The sequence below is a fragment of the Typopeltis vanoorti genome, chromosome 26 (assembly GCF_054136105.1).
Source record: "Typopeltis vanoorti isolate ZY-2024b chromosome 26, IOZ_Tvanoo_1.0, whole genome shotgun sequence".
Taxonomy (NCBI): Eukaryota; Metazoa; Arthropoda; class Arachnida; order Uropygi; family Thelyphonidae; genus Typopeltis; species Typopeltis vanoorti.
In genome coordinates, this window is record NC_143574.1 from 2,407,042 (window position 1) to 2,427,825 (window position 20,784).

General features: G+C 35.1%; 1 protein-coding gene across 1 annotated transcript in view; it reads left to right on the forward strand.

Annotated features, from left to right (window-relative positions):
- LOC150092268 (kinesin-like protein KIF21A) overlaps window positions 1-20,784 on the forward strand; it is a 524,778-nt gene that overhangs the window by 236,122 nt on the left and 267,872 nt on the right. The window contains exon 16 of the mRNA XM_090415090.1: window positions 2,129-2,320. Within this exon, the coding sequence (XP_090271216.1) occupies window positions 2,129-2,320 (192 nt within the window). The remainder of the gene's footprint in view (window positions 1-2,128; window positions 2,321-20,784) is intronic.

A 20,784-nucleotide genomic window follows, 5' to 3' on the forward strand; every position in this document is an offset into this window, starting at 1 on the left:
ACCACCATGATGCCAGGAGATTGGCTTTCTCAGGTGGATGATGTGTAATAGACCTATCTGTCTGGAGTAGTGATGGGAGCAGTGTTAGGTAAAAGTTGTGGCCAACTGCTTTTGCTGAAGACCAGAATGCACAGTTGCTATTTGGACATGATGCAAATTTCCTGCTTTTGGCTCTTTGGAAACTGATTTTTGATGCATTAATGGTTTTCTTCCATCTGTTTCGGACTTTTGTGTAAGCAGTGAAAGAAGAGATCCAGAGTGTTTGAAGAGTGGTTGGGATTTTCTGGTACTCTGGTGGGCATATGCTTGAATTTGGCTCTTACACACTATTATTTTATCATCAGTTTATTTTCTTTATTTTCCTGTTTCATTGTTTATTCCATAATAAGTTTACCAGTCATTTTAATTTTTCACGTCTTTAGCTGTTTATATTGTTCCAGATTTTAATGCATACTTTACTCATTTTATGTTGGTTGTTCAGGTTTCAGAGTTTTAAATATTCTTATTCTTTTACTTTCTACATCTGCATTATCAATTATGTTGTTTGTACCATAAGTTTTAATCTATCGACTATAGAAGAACAAAGAAATCGCATCTTCTTGCCTTTAGTGTAGACCCAAGGTATGTTTTTATCTTTAATTAAAACTATAATATGACTGTTTCTACTAATTCTTTTTCTTTTTTAGATTTATTTTGACTCAAATATTCCATGAATTCTATGCCTTAATCATTAAACTACAGGATTCCATGCAGCAAGGTTGACTGCACCCCCCCCCCCTCCATATAACTAAGTTTGATAGCACACTTCGTACATTTATATGGGGAATGGGGAGGGAGGAATATCACACAATAAGGAAGGTTAAAAGTGGAATTCGACAGATTTCAATACTGTGACTTTGGCTCTTGCACATTATTATTTTTCAGTCTTTGTCAGTGATACTCTTACTCAGCTACATGAAGATGTTTAGTTGATTGCAGATAATGTGAAGTTTGGAAAGTGATTAGTAATAGTGCTGATCCTTTGGTTCTTGAAGAGAATATGAGTAAGCTGGAAAGGTGGGTAGATGAATGGGATATACGTTTAATGAAGCTAAATGTAAAGTTTTGAAATTTCGAATCCATGGATGGGATGCTTCATACTCACTTGGTGGAGTTATGGTCTAGGAAGTAGAGTAAGCACATCCTGGGGATGATAATAGATCTAAATTTGAAGTTTAGAAGATGCATCGCAAAGGAGATTGAGTGTAACCCAGAAAATTGCTGCGGTATTGAGAAGGATGCTGAACAATAGAGATAAAAGGGTGCTGGTTCCATTGTATAAGCTTTGATCAGAGTACATCTGGAATATTGTGTTCACTGGGATTTGAAGCAATAAGGTAACCTTGAAGGCTCAGAGCAGAAAATGATATCAGGCCTGTATAATGTTGGTTATGAGGATAGATCAAAAGCATGACAACTACATAGTTTGGCAGATAGAAGATGAATGGGAAGAGGATATGATTGAGACATGAGTAGTAAGAGGGTAAAAAAGCTTTTTTTTTGCATGGAGTGCATTGTTTGAGAGGGTAGTAAAAGTGCAAATGATGAGTTTAAGGTATTGGTTCCAAACTACGTGCTGCAGTGCCCCTGTGCACCATGATGCACATTTGAAATTGAAAGAAAAAAGAAAATATACATTTTTTAAACAAACATTCATACCAAGCATCCTACAGGGCAGCAAGGGTTGCAAAGTGTAGAAACCTTAGGGGCATCTTGGGGGAAAAAAAAAATTACTGAGACACTAAGGGCTGTGAAAGATTTTGGAACTTCTTGTTTAAGAAGTGGTACAATAGACTTAGGCTGTTGAAGGTGGATCTCACATGTGAATTATGAGTCCACTGAGATCAGGAATAAAAATAACTGCAGTATTAGTTAAACCAAAAATCATCTGGAAAATCATTCTATACCAATAGATGAACACTGCAATATTTTCCCAATGTGAATTTACACATGCATGCTCACGCACACATCCAAATTAACACATTTTTTACAATTTTGGACTAGCCTTTATAATTATTAATGTGCTTCGTAAGTTTAGCTTGTTGTGTCAGTTCTGTTTGATTTAAACTTTTAAAAATATCTTCCATAGAAACCATTAGTGCAGACTTAGCTGAATTGACGTGCGAGATCTCCATCAAGCAAAAACTTATCGAACAACTAGAGCTCAGTCAGAGACGGCTACAAACAATGAGACAACATTACGAAGAAAAACTAATTCAGCTGCAGAACAAAATTAGAGAAACAGAAATTGAAAGAGATCGTATTTTAGCCAACATGAGCAGTAAGTTGAAAGTTTATGAAATTAATAATTTTCTTTTATAAGCATATTACAAATTTAACTAAATACCTTTGAATTTTTATGCTAATTTTTCTTGTGTTGTGAACAACTGTTCAGAAGCAGTATTCAATAGCTGCTGTGGTGTGTGTAGGTGGGGAACTTTACATCTGTTTTATATTTTAATTGAAGTAAATGCAAGAAATTTTGTATCTAAAAGATTTCTACAAGTATGTTTTTAGCACTCTGGAATGCTATTTTTGTTATTTTTATGACACGTATGGAAGTACACAATATTGTAAAACTAAGCAAAAGTCAAACAGGGTAGGCAGGAATAAATTAATATGCATATTTCCCTTCCCATTTCTTATTTAAAAAATTAATGGAAGCATTCAGAAGCACCATCAGAAAAAAAAATTATTGGGGATGCTGGAAATAAATACAGGATGGCCCACATGTCATTGATCATGCTATAGAAAAGGCCTATCTTTGTGAAGCAACTGCATACGTTTTTTTAAACATTGCCAGATTTTTTTTTATTAGTTATGAAAAAAACATCATGTAAAAATACTTTCCATTTTTGTCTTCATAAAGTTGGGCCCTTTCTACAGAATATTTCACTTATGGGCCACTCTGTATTTAATGAGAAGTTGAAGATGTGTTTAAAAAAAAGGTTCATAGAATTCGAGTGGCAACATCTCATCTCTGTTGTCTTTCTTTTTTTGGAGTAATTTGAGTTATTTCACTCTTTTTCAAAATCATACATTAATACAACATGTACATGTTTTCTTAACAAAACATCTCAGAAGTCATCTGTTTTTTATGAAGAATAAATTGATGGGTCTGTAGGATTACAATGTTAGCATTACATAATTAAGGTTGTTATTTTTAGTTTCATATCATAAATTTTCATCCAAATGTTGTCTTCAATATTATAAGATTTTACATTTTTGTCTTATAAGGCACTGCACTACTGATTACGTCAATTCACTCTGATTTTAGGCATGTCTTGCATCTTTTTTTGGCCATCATTGGAATTCTTGTTTTGTTCACCATTCCTCTCCTGCTCTGCTTAATTTACCCTACCACCTTCAATTAGTTATGCTCACATATTTTATATCATGTTTGTTTGTAACATCTTAATGTTTGTTCTCGTGGAAAGGCTTGGACGTTGGTTATGCATTTTTACTGAATGGTTTAAGGAAATAACAACGTATACTAGGATATACATTAAAATAAATTTTAATACACTTCCAATATTTTGGCAACGTCACGTTGCCATTTTCCCTACATCAGAAGACCTTCAGCCCAATGTTTGAGGTTTGGATTGTTTCTTAGGACTTAGGCTGATTCCATGAAAAGCCTTTCGTATTTGAATTTACTACGGTGTATTATCGTGACTTTCCACTGTATTCTATGGTGGGTATCCAGCGCCTGGTCTGCAAGACCAGAGTGGCTGTATTGGTGAAACCTTCATCAGAAGACCTTCAGCCCAATCGGCTAAGAACACCAACATTTCCCACTAGGGGGCACCATCAGGACTTTTAGGAGAAAGAATAGCTTCCTGCTTCATCCTCATTTACTGTTTGTTGTGCCTGCGTGCACGTCTTGTTTTTAAGTTCCTGTGAAAATGGAAACGTGACGTTGCCGAAATATTGGAAGTGTATTAAAATTTATTTTAATGTATATCCTGGTATACGTTGTTATTTCCTTAAACCATTTAGTAAAAATCTTAATGTTTAATATGATTCAGTTGATACCATCTGCTCACTGTACTAGTTTCTGTTTTCCTCTGAACTGACATCCGTTGTCTTTAGTCTTTGATCAAATGTATTATGTCTGAACCTATTTTCAGATCCATTAAGTGCCATCTTCATTAACAATTACATCCAAATAGCTGAAATGTTTTGCTTGTTTTATGTTTTAGTTGTCATTGAGAACAGCTGATGTTTTCCGTATTTCTGCTATTGTCTTACTGAACGTCATTCCAAATAGCTCATGGCAGTTATTCGGTTTTGTAGAAGAATTTGAAGAAATCTAAAAGACTTTTAGTGGATTTATTTTGAAGTGTAACATCAGCAGAAAGAAAAAAGTTTGAGTTTGGTGTCAATATATTATGTTTAATGCTGCTTTCCTTTATAATTTGGTGCATCCAGATGATGAATAACATTGGAGATAGCATGCATCTTTACAGTATATTTCAACTGACTTTATGTGAAATCATTTCCTGTATACCTTTCAGTTCTAATTTAAGTATTGGTTTTATATTTTTCTGTATAATATTACATTTATTTCATATAATTACAGCATTTTGAACATCTTTTCTCTAGACACGTGCTTTTATCGAGATTTACAACATTTGAATCCAGAATCCCAGATCCTTCTTATAGTTCATAATTTCCTGATTTGTCTTAAATAAATGGGCATAATTGACACTGCTTGTCTTGAATCTGGTTTCTTCCTAAGTTTTTATTGGCCTTTTCTCTTGCTGAAATCTGGAATGCTTACTAGAGAAATTGTTCTCTTGAGCAAAGTTAACCAAATAATTGAAGTTTTGATATATGGTAGTGAACAAATTAATCTGAACACTCACATTTTAAAGAAAAATTTTAATTTTTGCAAGAAAACAAGTACAAACTAGACTTGTAGTGGATTTATTCTGAAGTGTAACCTCAGCAGAAAGAAAAAATTTTGAGTTTGGTGTCAATATATTATGTTTAATGCTGCTTTCCTTTATAATTTGGTGCATCCAGATGATGAATAACATTGGAGATAGCATGCACCTTTACAGTAAAATATAAAACCAAATTAGATTAGAACTGAAAGGTATTGGTTTTATATTTTTCTGTATAATATTACATTTATACCATATAATTACAGGATTTTGAGCATCTTTTCTCTAGACACATTATGTGCTTTTATCGAGATTTACAACATTTGAATCCAGAATCCAGATCCTTCTTATAGTTCATAATTTCCTGATTTGTCTTAAATAAATGGGCATGATTGACACTGCTCGTCTTGAATCCAGTTTCTTCCTAAGTTTTTATTGACCTTTTCTGAAATATGCTTGCTCAAATCTGGAATGCTTACTAGAGAAATTGTTCTTTTGAGCAAAGTTAACCAAACAATTGAAATGTTGATATATAGTAGTGAACAAATTAATCTGAACACTTGCAGTTCAAAGAAAAATTTTAATTTTGCAAGAAAACAAGTACAAACTCCAACTTTATCTAATAATTTATATGTGCTCCTTTGCTCCTAATAAGTTCATTAATTCACTTAGGCTTGGACTCTACTAGCGTAGAACATTTTCTTAATTCTGCATCTAGAAACAGTGCTCTAAACCATAATGGATTGTATTAAGTTATCCTTCGTATCACAATTTAATCTTCCAAGTCTCTTTTTCACTATGGCTCACAAATTTTCTGTTGGGTTAATGTCAGGAGAGTTACCTGACCACTGAAGAAATTGGATGTTGTGATTTCTGAGGAACTCTTTTACCTTTTTTGAAGTGTCGCAGGGAGTGAAATCCTGTTAAAAGATGAGTTCTTTGTCTCTCTGGATCTATGGGACCACTCTTTTCTCCAATACTTTTATGTATTGGTCACTTTTCTTCATACCATCAATAGGCACAAGTGATGCTGGACCATCATGTGTAAAACAACCTCAGAACACTTTTCAGCTAGGTGTTTAGGAGCTTGAAGGTGGACAAGAAGTCTTCTCAGTTGCTGATTTGTGAACATAGGGTACTTCTCTCCTTGGACAAAGAAATGGCTCTCATCTGAGAATATAACTTTTGTCCACTTCTCAACAGTCCAATATTTGTACACTTTTGCCCACTGAAGCCTCTTTTTCTGCATAGCCTTTGTCAAGAGTTTTCTTTTTTGGTCTGTGGACAGTCCTCCCTGCTCCCAACAATCTTCAATGGACTGTCATGTCAGAAACATTAATACCAAGTCTCTATTTAAGCACCGCAGACAATCTTGGATTCATTTTGCTTTTTTTTAACTAGTTAACAAATCTTGAGTAAGTGCAGTTTTCCTTTTACGTCCACATTTTCTGTTTCTGTCAAGAAAAAAGGTACTTCTCTCTTTCTAAACCTCTTTAAAATCACATTAACAGTACCCAAACCAACACCACACTTATTGGTAGTTTGTCTTTGAGTCGTGTGTGTGTGTGCTGAAAAAAGTGCATATTTTTTTAATGTTTTCTTGAAGATATCAATATTATAGCTACACAAAATGAAACACTATGAATATCAACTTGTTTACGCTATTAATAAACATCGTAGAGACAGCTAAAAACGTTAAAACACACAGCACTCAACCAAAATAGTGAACAAAAAATCAAAACCAAATTACTGTGAACTGAAACCAAAACTAAAAACTTGATGAAAATTCATCTTGTTTGGATTAATTTGCTCACTACCGTATCGTGGACTGACTGGGGACCTTCATTTGTTTGGTGGTGATGATATAAAGTTTGGGAGAATTATAAGTGGCACTGCTGATATTAATTCCCTTTAGGAAGATTTGAATATACTTTTGACTTAGACAAAGGAATGGAGTTGCATTTTTAATATTAATAAGTGCAAGGACATGAAAATGGGAGAAAAAGATATCCTTGAAGTATGGAGTAATTACTTTGAAAAACTGCTAAATGAAACAAGCAGTGATGACAGCACAGTGGTAAAAAACACTCAACAGGCATGCAGTCAGGAATACATATCCATACTTGAAGTAGAAAAAGCCATCAAAGGCTTGAAATGTGAAATGGCAGCAGGAGTAGATGATATTCGACAAGAAATGCTGAAGTATGGTGGTATAAGAGTCTTACAGTGGCTGCACTGCATAGTTCAGAAAGCTTGGACAAAGGGACGAATTTCCGATGATTGGAGTAGAGCTCTCATAGTACCCATATATAAAAAGGGAAATAAAACGGAATGTGAAAATTACAGAGGTATTTCCCTACTGAGCGTTCCTGGCAAGATCTATGCAAGTATACTTGAGAAACGGTTGAGAAGAATTGTGGAAGAAAAGCTTGGTGAAGAACAAGCTGGATTCAGGCGAAATAGAGGCCGTCAGGATCAGATCTTCACTTTATGACAAATAGTCGAGAAAGCATGGGAATATAACAAAGATCTGTATTTAAGTTTTGTCGATTTGGAAAAGGCATATGGCAAGGTGCCAAGAGAGAAGCTATTCGATACGCTGCAGTTATATGGTGTCAATGGGGCATTATATCAAGCAATACTTAGTCTTTATTTGAGTTGTAAGTCAGCAGTTAGAATTGAAGGAAGTACAGGAAGTCGTTTAATGTTAAATCTGGTGTGAGACTAGGATGTACATTATCCCCTCTGTTATTCATTATCTATATGGATCACATTATGAAGGAAAGTGGTATTAAACATGATATCAAAATTGGAGATGTTAATGTCAGCCCTTTGCTTTATGCGGATGATGTTATACTTCTAAATAAATCTGCTACAAGTCTGCAAGATTCTCTGACTAAATTGAATAGCTGTTGTAATAGATATGGTATGAAGGTCAGCATTAAAAATACAAAGACAATGAAAATAGGCAGAATCAATGATTCTGCCTATTTTGAATGAACGATTTTTACTGAAGATGGTAAATTAAATATAGAAATAGACAACAGAATCAGCAAAGCTGGTATGGTGTGAAGTCAATTGAATAAATTCATATGGAATAAGAGAGAAATTAGTCGGAACACTAAATTAGCTGTATACAAGAAAGTGTTAACTTATGGATCTGAGAGCTGGGTCAGAAGTAAAACACTTGACCAAAGACTAGAGACCACAGATATGAGAGTCCTGAGAAAGATTATAGGCGTGAACAGATGGCATCAATGGCAATATCATATTAAAAACGAGGATATTAGGAAAGAACTTGACATTGTCAGCATCCAGGAATGTGTTAGCGAAGCTAATCTCAGGTGGTATGGTCACTTAAACAGAATGGGCGAGGAAAGATTAGCAAAACAAGTGTTCTCTGCCAGGTTGGCAGCAAAACGACCCAGAGGAAGACCAAGATATAGGTGGATTGATACAGCACAAAGTGCTTTAGAAGATAGAAATATAAGATCTGATAATCTTGACAAGTAACAGACTGATTTGGAGGAAAATTGTAGATAGGAAATTAATAATGATGTAATTTTTTTTCATGTAGTACTATCATATCCTATACACCCCTTGAGGGTACATGGCAGGAATTTGATGATGATGAATAAGTGCAAGGTGTTGCATTTTGGAATGCAGAAATATAAGGTTGTATACTATATTGACAGTGCTATTGTAGGAAGTAAATGAAATTGGAGACTAGGGAGTGATGGTTGACAGCAGACTGAAGTTTTGAGGACATATTGCAAGTGTTGTAAAGTCAGCACATCATAGTGCTGCTATGATATGAAGAACATGTAGGATTAAGGAGTGTTTTTGGCACTGTATAAAGCACTTGTCAGACCACACTTGGACTATTATGCCCTAATTTGGCCTCCTGGTTTTCAATGTGACATGGAAACATTAGAGAGGATACAGAGAATTGTGACTAAGGCAATATCTGAAATCTGGAATACTGGTGTTAGATCTTGAATGACACCAGTATCAAAAGGATCATTCATTCAAGATTTAACAAGAATACAATACTGACCAAGAAATACTTGAACTATTAGCGAATAAAACAAATTGTAAAAAGAGAACATATTTGAATTAGCTTAAAGGAAGTAATAAGGAGGAGAAATTTGTCTGTCTAAATAGAAATTTTGTTCTTTTAAAAGCATTAGTGATTAAAATATACTCTATGCGAAATGTATGTCAAAATGCTAACAAAGGTCCAAAGGTTACATGCGAGTTACGATGATAGCGTAATGCCTGAGGCGAAAGCAATCGTGGAAACGAATCGAACTGGCGTTCCAAGAAAAGAGCGTTCTTCAAGGAGAAGAATTGTGATGTAACAACGTAAGGGTGAATAGGAAGGTGCCATGAGGATCTTCTGTAACCAAAAGAGGGTGCGACGAAGGAAAATAAATGCAGGTTTCAGCCCCCGTTTTTTTTCTGTTCCCGTTCTCGTTTGGAGCTACGATGCTGACCAGTATAAGGAAGCTCTACGATGATCGACGGCAGGCCTTTCCCCGTTGCTGACTGACTAGTATCGAATGAACTGTACCGAGATGGAGTTCACCAATTCGGGCCATCGGTAAAGGTTTTTACCGGGATGAGACAGTGGAAGGATCTCTTGGAAAGCAGTCAGGCTAATGACAGTGACCGACGAGACGAGCGTTTGCCCAGCAGAGTGCTGAAAATGGCTATACGTGATGAGCAATGTGACCTCTACGTGGACACAACCCGCTGAAGCAGAAAGGTATCTAAGGACGAATGAAAGGGACACGGCAACCTCAAGTGGCAGTGGTAAAGTACAGAAATTTCTTATTCAATTAGCATTAGAGGAAAAGAGTGAACGAGAATTTAGTTGGATAGGAAGATGGATAATTACTTAGAGAACTTTTGAGTGATTAATGTGTTTAGTGATTTGTAAGTTCCATTGGACTGGTAGTGTGAAGACTTAAGATTTTGTGTGAGACCTAATTAATGTGGAGGGGCCTATGTTGGCAATTGAAGTTAGGAATTATGAACTTGTATTTTATGCTAAGTGTGTATTTATTTATTTAACCTAAGGATATGAGTTGTATGTTCATTAATTAGTGTTCTTTCATTGTTTGTCAATTGATTTAGTAATGATAATGTGCTATGCTTTTGATATGTTTAAACCTATTTGTAAACTCATTCGATTCTTAATAAACACGTTTTTCTATGTGAGCATGAGACTAATTTTACCACTCATAAAAGTTTGAACCTATGCATAAGGGGAAGATAAGGGAATTTTAGAGTAATAAGGCCATGACTGCAAGCTAAGATTTCTATAGATGCTTTAAACTTTTAACAAGATTAGGTAGTTCTAGAACTCTGGGAGGTTTCTCTGAGGCAAGAATTCTTCTGTCCTAGAACTCTGACTGGCGCAGCTTAAACAAACAAATTTTGTCAGAGTTCGAAAAGGAAATGATCCCAGAGAGATAGATTGGAGATCTCATTCTTAGTTGGCATAAAAGTGAATAATAGTAGTATAGTTTATAAGAAAAATCCATGACGTAACACTGGCTATGGAGAGAGAGGTTGAAGGAATGTTGATTGCAGAATTTAGTGGATAAGAGGAAAAGAGGTGATATGATAGACATTTAAGTTAATGAGGGGATCTTGTTGGATTTATCCAGAAGGGATTATAAAAAGAGTAAAGGTGAGAGAGGAAGAACCAGAGGCTGTCCATGGAAGTTGTGTAAGAGTTTGGTGAAGAGAGGTAGATTTTTTACATGGAGAATTGTCAGTGAATGGAATTTACTTACAAGTTTCTTTGTTATTGTCTGATGGTCAAACTGGGAGATCTGCCAATATTACTGGAATATGTTGTTAATGCAGGGAGTGTTAAGGATTTTAAGAATTAGTGTGATATGTTATTTGAATGAATCTCCCACAATGCATCTGCTGGCTCCATGGAAAGTGTAATAATAATTGTTTGGCTAACTTAAAAAGGTTCATGTGGTTAGCCTAGTGGCTGTGCGCTTCGCAACCATATGCCTGGGGAAAGGAGCATCCTAGGTTCGATTCCCATCGGAGACGTGAGGAGCTAAAGGATCTTCCTCAGCCATAGCCAACTTAACCGGTCTTGGGTGTGGACAGTAAGGTTTTTTTCCCCAGGTTATCCTGGTGTTTTTCATCCCGCAAACAGGCAAACCAGACCTGTGAACATACAGGATACAGCCATAGGGTTTAGTACGGCAAGGAAGGCAACGGGAAACCACCTTGCTCATAGTCATACCCCTACCATCCGTATGGATGAAAGGAAACTAATAACTAACTTAAGAGTGTGAGTCAGTAGCATCCACTTTGGGGACAGAGAGGGCTGATAGGTTTATGAATTTAGGTAATCTCTATATCTGGGAGCCAGGAACTAAATGGATTGAGTTTTTTTTTAATTATATTGAAAAACATGCCCTTGATTACTTTCATTCTCAAACCTTTTATCTGGCTAAGATATATTAATGTGTTTTTTATTTGGACACATGACTCAGACACATCACTTCTTCCTCCTCCTCTCCCTCAACAATTAGCACTCCAAAATCCAATTCACTATAGAAAAAGAAAAATAATATTAGGCTGCCTTTTGTAGTTATTCTAATTACACATCTTTCCAATGGTACCCTTTCTTTCTCAGTTTATAGAAAATGCACCCACACAAGTAGATTCAAATTCGTTTTTCTTCCCTTCTCTTCATATCTGCACCCTCTACAAATAGACTATAGTAATGTTGTTACTATTCCCTATATCTGGAGCACCTCAGACAAAAAAATAGCAAGAACAGTAACAAAAATATCTCTGTATTGCTTTAAAACCTCCATTGAAGTTGGTTGACCTTATCAACTCTCCAGAGGATCCATTCATTCTCTTTGTGTGCCAGGTGTTTACAAGTTTCTTTGTTCTTGTCTGATGGCCAAACTGGGAGATCTGCCAATATTTGCCTAGAAGAACACAATAAATGCATCTGCCATGGTAACTATGGCCAGTCTGGTCTAGCTGACAATGTTTTTGTACACTTTGCACACAGTATCAAATGGGGAAAAAAACTATGCTTCACCAACAAATATAAACTTGGAAGACTGTTCTTAGAATCAGCAGTAGATTTGCTAAACCAGCCTAATCTGATTAAATATATAATTGTTTAACATCTCAAGATTTGTGAAACTTTAATTCTTAGGCTTGCCACACAACTAAGGCTAGCCAATAACACTGACTGGGGATGCCTTTCATAGGACTTTAGGATTCTAGTCTAGCTTCTTCCACTTATTTTTTCTGTGTGTTACTACTATTGTATCCCTGATGATGTCTCTGTGACCAAAATATAGGAAGTATCAGACTTGTGCTTTATTATTTCTCTGTGCTTCATTCCATTATGAGTATCACACTTAGGGTGAATGTTTTGAAGAAGACTATTTTAGAATACTACAAGGAATTAGCTAGTGTAGAGTAGAATCTTCTCTTTGCCAAACCTCCTTGTGTTGATAAAATTTCTAAGTAAAATAGCACATTATTATTAAATCCAAAGTTTGAACTATGTTGATAAGAAAATCTTTCCCTTTCAGAAATATGGAAGTAATTTCACAAATTTCTTCTAAAGGTATGTTAATGAACAAGGAGACAAGTGTCTGTTCTAATCGGTATGCCTTAAAAAAAAAAAAAAAGTGAGTTTCCCAATAGCTGTTATTGCTAGGTATGGTTTGAATTGTTCTTAAATGGTATTTTCTGATGTAATTTTTGCTTTTTTTTTTCTAACTTTCTCATTATTGCAAATTTTATTTTGTCTGCTCCACTTCTTTTTCTATTTCCTTAATTCTTTCCCCTTTTTGTTTATATTAAGTGTTCATAAAGTAAGTTTTTCTCTATATGTTCTATTTTCTGGTAATGATTTTCAGAAGTTTTTAGTCATTTCTGTTACTGTTTGAAAGTCCAGATATGTGTTCTAATCTTTGATCTGGAGACTGGAGGAACTATTGGTGTGTGGTATAGAAAGATGGGAGAATGAAAGAAAGAGTAAATGGGAAAAGCATAAAAGTGTGAGAAACTGAGAAAAGAGGTAGTATTGTGTGAGGATTCCATGATAAGTTATACTTAATGAGAAAATGATAAAAGCATGTTTTCCAAGCACAAAGATGGATGTTAGTGACACTGTAAGTGTGCAGAAGAAAGAAGTGAACAAGTTAATGATTTGAAAGGTGAGAAATATGCAATGAAAGAGGATATGAAAGAGTTGTTAGTTAAAGCAAAAATGAACAGTAAGAAAGTAAAGGAAAGGACTATATATGTTCAATTGACTATATTTAAATGGTTTTAAAGTGTTAGATGTTTGGTGAGAGTGTGGTAGTGCAAAACCAGGGACATTAGCAATATTAGGGAGACTGAAATCAAGCATGTCTGGCCACCCCTGTGATAAATGAGCATGTGTACAGTAATAATTATGCAATGCTGAATGGGATTTCACAGGTCTTCAATTTGAACATGTTGGTAATGGCATTACACAAAGGTAACTATGAGTACAAAGGGATGTTAAAATGCATGTACACGAATGCAAAAAGTATCAGGAATGAGGGTGAGGAGTTTTTGGCATTGGTAATCTTGACTTGGCCAAAAATCATAGGCATCAGGGAGATTTGGTTGATAGAAAATGATATAGTTACAGGGATGTAATGTAATGGGTATTGTAATATTTTCTGGGAAGATAGAAGGAACAAGTCAGGAGGTAGGGTATTGCTGATAATAGCTGAAGAATTACAAAATTAGAAGTTTAGGTGTGTGTGAGGGAGATGGTCCACTTGAGGCTGTCTGGTGTGAGATAGTAAATAGGATAAAACACATTGTTGGGTGCTGCTATAGACCAGGAGTCCACAGGAAGATGTAGATGCCATATATCAGCTGATCAGCACAATGAGTGTAGGCCGAACAATTCTTGTGGGAAGACTTTAACTATGGGGACCAGTTGGAGGGAGGAATGGCAAGATGGAAGTGGGATTTATACAGTTGCTAAGGGATAATTACACGAAATATGTTATAGATGGGACAAGGGGGTTTGAGGGTGTTGGATCTCATAATAGCATCAGAAGATCTATCTATAACCAAGGTAGACAATCTGCCTCTAATTAGAGAAAATGATCTTGCGGTCTTGTTCTGAGAAGTTGTCAAACATGTGGAGTTCTCTGTCAAGGAGTTCGTTCAACTATAAGGCTGGTGATTATGGGAGACTCAGGAGTCATCTTGGAACAGTGCCATGGCCTTGAGAAGCTACAAGAAAAGAATGTCAGTAGTAAATGACAAGTAGTCAGAGGTTACTTGAGAGTAGTAGTAGTATCAGACTACATACCCAAGGTCAGGAGGATAAACCAAGTTGGAATTAAGTGGATGAGTAGGGATTAAAACAAAAACTGCAAAATAAAATATTGTGGAAAAAGTATAAAGAAAATGTGATCAGCATACTCATGAGCAGTGCAAAGTACAAGCAAGAAGAACGACTAATAGTAAAGAAGGCCAAATCAGACTAAGAGAGAGAGAGAGAGAGAGAATTAGCCAAACAGGCCCAAGTAAACCCACAAGTTTTTTCATTATGTTGCAAGCAAGAGGAAAAATGACTATGGTAGAATAACTTTAAACAATGCACATGGTAGGCAGGTGACTGAACCGAAAGAAATAATTGAGTTGTTGAGTGATCATTTTGCAAAGGTGTATCATCCAGGTGGGATTTTATAGTTGCTGATGTTACAGAGATGCATATCAACAGGGAGGTAGATGAACAGGAGATGTTTAGCATATTAAAAATTTGAATGTGAACACAGCAGTGGAGATGTTTAGCATATTAAAAATATGAATGTGAACACAGCAGTGGGACTGGATGGCATATTAGCCCAAGCAGTGGCAGATTTAGGTATTAAGGGGCCTGAGGCGTTTGCGATTTTCGGGGCCCTTTAAATTATTAAGTTACAAACAATTCATTTTAATTTTTTAAAAAATATTTTATGTATAATTGCACAATGCATACACATACATACATAACAATAATTACTTCACAACAAAAATTATAAAATGTTTTGTATACATATAAATATGAAAATAGGTAGGTAACTTTAATTGTATATTACATATTATAGGAACAATTCAATGATATTATAATCACATTCAGGTACAGTCTGTATTTTGTACATAAGTATTTTATGAAATTATACTGGCACCTTTCTACTTTTTGCAGCAGCAAATTTGTCAATTAATAAATCAAATTCTAATTCTTGTAATACAGAATTTTCAGTAAACATCAGTGACAAATTTGATAGTCGATCTTGCCCCAATGAATTGCGCTTAAGGACGGAAAAAGATCTTTCTGCAGAAGCATTATAAATAGGCATTGTTAAAAAATTTTTTTAGTATTGTTTCTACATTTGGAAAAGTTGATTGCAATCCGTTAATGATTGTTTTTACATTTGAAATGGACATGTGATTTTTTCTTGTTTTATGTATTTTAAGAAATGATGTACTTCGTCATTGAAATAGCTAATTTCAATATCATTCTTATATATATTTCCCTATTTAGAAATGCAATCATTTATGTCATCTTTACTTATATCGTGATCAAAAAATAATTGAAAATGATTTAACACATTAGAATACTTATTAATTTTGGTGGAAATTTCGGTGCTCAATCTATCACAAATCATATTATGAGTTTCTACGATGAACAATTTGCGACCTGTTAGGATTGTCTCGTTCATGTTATTTGATGCTGTATTTAATTCATCAAAATGTCTTTTTTTTTATTTTTTATCCGGTTTATTTCACAATTTGTTTCATCAGTTGATAGATTTGCTTGTCGTTCTATGGTTTCAAAATCATTTCGTACATGCATTATAAAATTATGCAAAGATTTTAAAAGTTTTTACACATTGCAACAAATGTGTTTGAACTTCTTGAAGCAAAAGACTTGTGTTATTTATTCTTTGCAATAATCTATCCCATAATATTGTTAACACTGCAATTTATTATTTATCGAAATATTTTGACAATGTTTTGGCTTGCAATCTATTATCTGGTTTTTCAAGTTCATTTTCGCCTATTTTAATAAGAACAGTTTTAACATGTTTATAATTTAATCGCAAAGCAGATACAGCATCAGCTCATGATGACCATCTTGTGTCGCTGATTCTTTTAATATATTTGGAATTTGTATCAGCAAAACTGTCTGTAAGTAAATTCCATTGTTGCATAGATTTAGAAAAAAAATCGTATACGTCCTGTACGAAATCGAAATAATAAACAGCCTTTGAACAAGCTTCTGCAGCAGAGTTTCCAATAATGTTAAGTGTGTGAGTGGAACATGGAATGAAAATTGCTGATTCCTTCAACATCAAAATTTTTTGTGTAATGGTTATTTAATTACAGAAAACCAAAAAACCGTTCCAGCACGTCTCCTTTACTATTTACATACCTCAATATAAAAATTAACTGGTCTATATGGCTCACGTTGGATGTGGAATCGACAATCAACGAATAATACAGAGCTTCTCTAACTTCCAAAATTAATTTCTCCTTTACTTCAGTCCCCATTAAAGCAATAAATTCATCTCATATCTTATGAGATAAGTAATTAACCTTCCCGCCTCAGATATTATCATATCTTGTTAAACGATTTTTAATAAACTCGTCAAACTGTGATAAATATTCTATACAAGTTATAAAATTTCCTCTTTTGTTAACACCACCACCAACACTTTCATCTTCTCTATGCCCCCGAAATCCTAAACCCAAACTTGCTAACAACTTTACTGTGGCTACAATTCTTTTTAATACATCTCGCCAATATTTTTGTTCAATATTAATCTGATTAATCAAATGAGATTCAATACGTCCAGTTATCGACGATCTTTTTTTTAAAATCAACATTGAGGAAATATGTTCTTTAGAGCATTCATGTTCTTTCAATGCATGTTTAAGATTTTTCCAATCGTATCCTGTACTAAATTTAGTATTAGAATGTGTAAAAAGTTTGCAAACATAGCAGTATATCATTTAGCTACTTTCTGAAAAAATAAGCCATTCTCAATATTCTTTTGTGCCATTTGCTTTTTCACAGTAAAAATGAACACTTGAAATATTTCTGTAGTACGTCTGATTTCTGTCATTATATTCAACTTTTAAAGATGTTATGTCTCCGATATTGCACGGTTTATTATTTATAAAGTAATTTACCATTTTCTCCGATATTGAATGGCCATAAAGCAATATCTTTTGGAAAATTATCGGAGTCTGGTTGTTTATATTGATCTGCATCAGCACCTCCATTCTTTTTCTTCTTCGGCATTTTCCTCTGTGTCTTGCACATCTCGTTCAAGTTCAGCATTGTCGGTTGTTTCGTCATATTTGGCACCTTCTTCATTTCATTCAGCGTTTTCTATTATGTTATCATTTTTTAGACTATCTTCTTCTTTTTCGTCTTGTTCATCACGTGTTGGTTGACGATCTTTGTTGCTCTGAAATTTAGATGAAGATGAAGTCAAAAAAAACCTCCAAGGAGTTTTTTTGAGAGAGCGATAATTTTTCTTTTTCCTTTTGTCGTTTTCTTTTTTTCTGCCCTGGACAAGTGCGTTCGTTTCATGGCTAAAATATTAAATATGCATATATATTCAAAACAATTATTTTATAAAAACAATTATTTTATAATTACAATTATAACAACCGAACCACGATAAAGGATACTGAAGGTTACAAGAATTTCGTTGGTTCCTTAACTGTTTATACCGCCTTTATTTGAAGTGGTCGATTTGGAAAACAAAAATAAAAATAGAATTTATTTTATTATATAGTTACAATTAAACAACAGTACAGACAGTAGTTCTAAGAATTAAGAAACAAAATTGAAACAAAATGGAATATTAGTTTTTCAAATTTTTACTAAAAAAATATATATATAGTGCGGGCCAGGGTTCCCTATCCTTGTGGGATCCGAGGCGTCTGCCTCCTGTGCCTAAATTTGCCACTGAGCCCATGTACTATGTGAATGTGCAAGAGAATTAGCATTTCTCGTAACGAAGTTGTTCACTCCAAGTCTCAGCTCTGGCAGGGTTCCAGGGGAATGGAAAGAGGGTAAGATAGTTCCATTGCATAAAGGTGGCTCCAAGACAGAGGTGGCAAAGGACAGACCAATTAATATATCAGGAGTGGATGAAGTATTGGAAAAGTTGGTGAAAGGTAAAATGCAACAGTGGGTGGATAGGGATGCAATACTCTATAGTGGGTAGCATGGCTTTGTAAAGGGTAGGTCCTGTCTTAGTAACTTATTCACATTTTATAATAAAGTGACAGCAGAATTGGATACAGGTAGTGGCTACACTGATACTGCTCAACTTTGCCAATGCTTTTGACAGATTGCCACATGAAAAAATTACAAAAACTGGAGTAAATGGGAATGGATATAAGACCAGTAGCATGGATAGGATGGTGTGGAGTGGAATCTAGGATGATGGTGACTAGTTGAGTACCTCAGGGTTTGGTACTACAGCCACTATGCTTTAATTTGTATATCAATGACATAGGTAAAGATTTAAGAGGGGATATTCAGTTGTTTGCTGATGATGCTCAACTTGGGAGAGCAATAGTTGATAAAGGTGATGTAGATATCCTGCAGGATGGTTTAAATAAATTGGCATTATGGGCAAAGGATAATGATTGTAAGATTGCAAAATGTAAGATTATTTAGTTTGGGTTGAAAAGGTTGCATATGGCATATCATATTGATGGTATTGGACTGCAGGAAATTGATGAGGCTAGGGACTTGGGGATAATGGTGGACAAAGAGTTGAAGTTCAGAAGGCCTATTGCTTAAAGGATTACTTGGACTATTAAAAAACATGCTAACAAATAAAAATAAGGAAGTTATTATTCCTCTTTATAAGACTATGATTCTTCCACATCTTGACTACTACTACATACAGATTTGATCACCTGGGTTTCTTGCAGACCAGGAGGTTGTCAAGAAGATTCAGAACAGGTCCATGAAAGGTCTTCCCTATCCTTGTAGGTCCTTCCTATGAGGATAGGTTGAAGGTTTCTGGGTTACGGAGTTTAGTTGCTAGGCAGAAAAGAGAGGACATGATAAAAACTTAAGATATTAAAGGGGTTTTATAAAATTGATGCAAGTGAAATTTTTTAATATATGACAAATAGGGAACTAGAGGCCATCTATGGAATTTGTGTAGAGGGTGTGCAGACCAGATTTTTTGCATAGAGAGTGGTGAGTGAGTGGAATGGGTTGCAGAATTGGTAGAGTTCCTTGACAGTAAATGAATTCAAGGAGAGGTATAATAGGATTTGTATGATGATTGATTTGGATCTCTGATGATGAGTGTCCAGACTCCATGGAGATGCTGTAAAATAATATGAGAATTTTGAGAAAAATTAGGAGACTGAACAGATAGCATCAGTGGCAGAATCATATTAAAAATGAAGACATTAGGAAGTAACTTGACTGCATTCAAGAATGTGTTACCAGAGCTAATGTGGTCACTTTCAACAGAATGAGAGAGTGAAGTTAGCACAATGTGTTCGATGACAAGATGACAGAAAAAAAGATTCAGAGGAGGACAAAGATCTAGGTTGATGGACTAGGTCAGAAGCACCCTAGAATGCATTGAACAATAATCGAATGCTCTGTTTAAGCTGTAGTTTAATTATTCCTTTGTTCTGTTTTTCTTCCGTTAATGGTCAACATGAGTTTTTCAGCTAGTACCTAAACCTTAATATGAGAATGTGTTGATTGTGATAATCACCATGAAGAAATTAAGGTAGAACTGTGTAACTTACATTATTCTACATATTACCCACGAAGTGTTATACACTTGTTACACTGTTGCTGCATCATTTGCAATCCTCTGAGAAAAAAAAGTTTTTCCCTTGTTGCACAAACCAGTCCTCAACTGTAGATATTACTTTGAGGTAAATTTTGTTCCTTTCAAGTGTTTCTTTAAATTTGGAAATTGGAAGTAGTCTGATGGGGCCAGGTCTGTCGAATAAAGTGGATGTTATGGGTAGTGTGAGCAGGTGCATTGTCCTGCAAAAGAAACATGCCTCTGCTCAATTTCCCATGGCATTTTTCCTTCAGTACCTCCTTCAGAGCTGTTGAATAAACTGTTGCTGTAACAGTGTCACCTTTTTTGAGGTAGTTGGTAAGGTTTACATTATCCATATCCCAAAAGAAAATGGCAAGAACCTTCCCTGCTGACTTTGGGGTTTGAAACTTCTTTGGCCATGGAGAACCTTTGTGTCTCCACTCCATTTATTGTTGTTTGGTCTCTAGGTCAAAGAGATGAAGCCATGTTTCATCAACAGTCACAATGCGAGTCAAAAAAGTTGCACCTGTTTTCTCAAAATGACCCCAAATCTCTTGAGATGACAGAACATGTTTTTTCTTTTGGTCGGCATTCAAACATATGGGGACCCACTTCGCTGAGAGCTTTGGTGGATAAAGATCCCAACTCATTCCCTGGATATCCCCAGAGTCTTTGCAATGTTTTTGGCTGGTATTCATCTATCATCAAGGATTATGGCATGCACTGCATTGATGTTTTCAGATGTGATCACTGTGGAAGATCTTCCTGACCTGGGGGGCATCTGTTGTCTCAGGATGCCCAGTTTTAAACTTTGTATCTTTGAATTTGTTCACAATCTCCAACATGTCTTCTTATGTCTAAAAGAAAAAGGACAAATTATTACAAAAATTAAGTGGATATTAAATCCAGCATTATTTCAAAGCCAAATATAGAAACTATAAAAGTTTTGTATGAAATTTGACCAGAGAGCTTATGGGAAT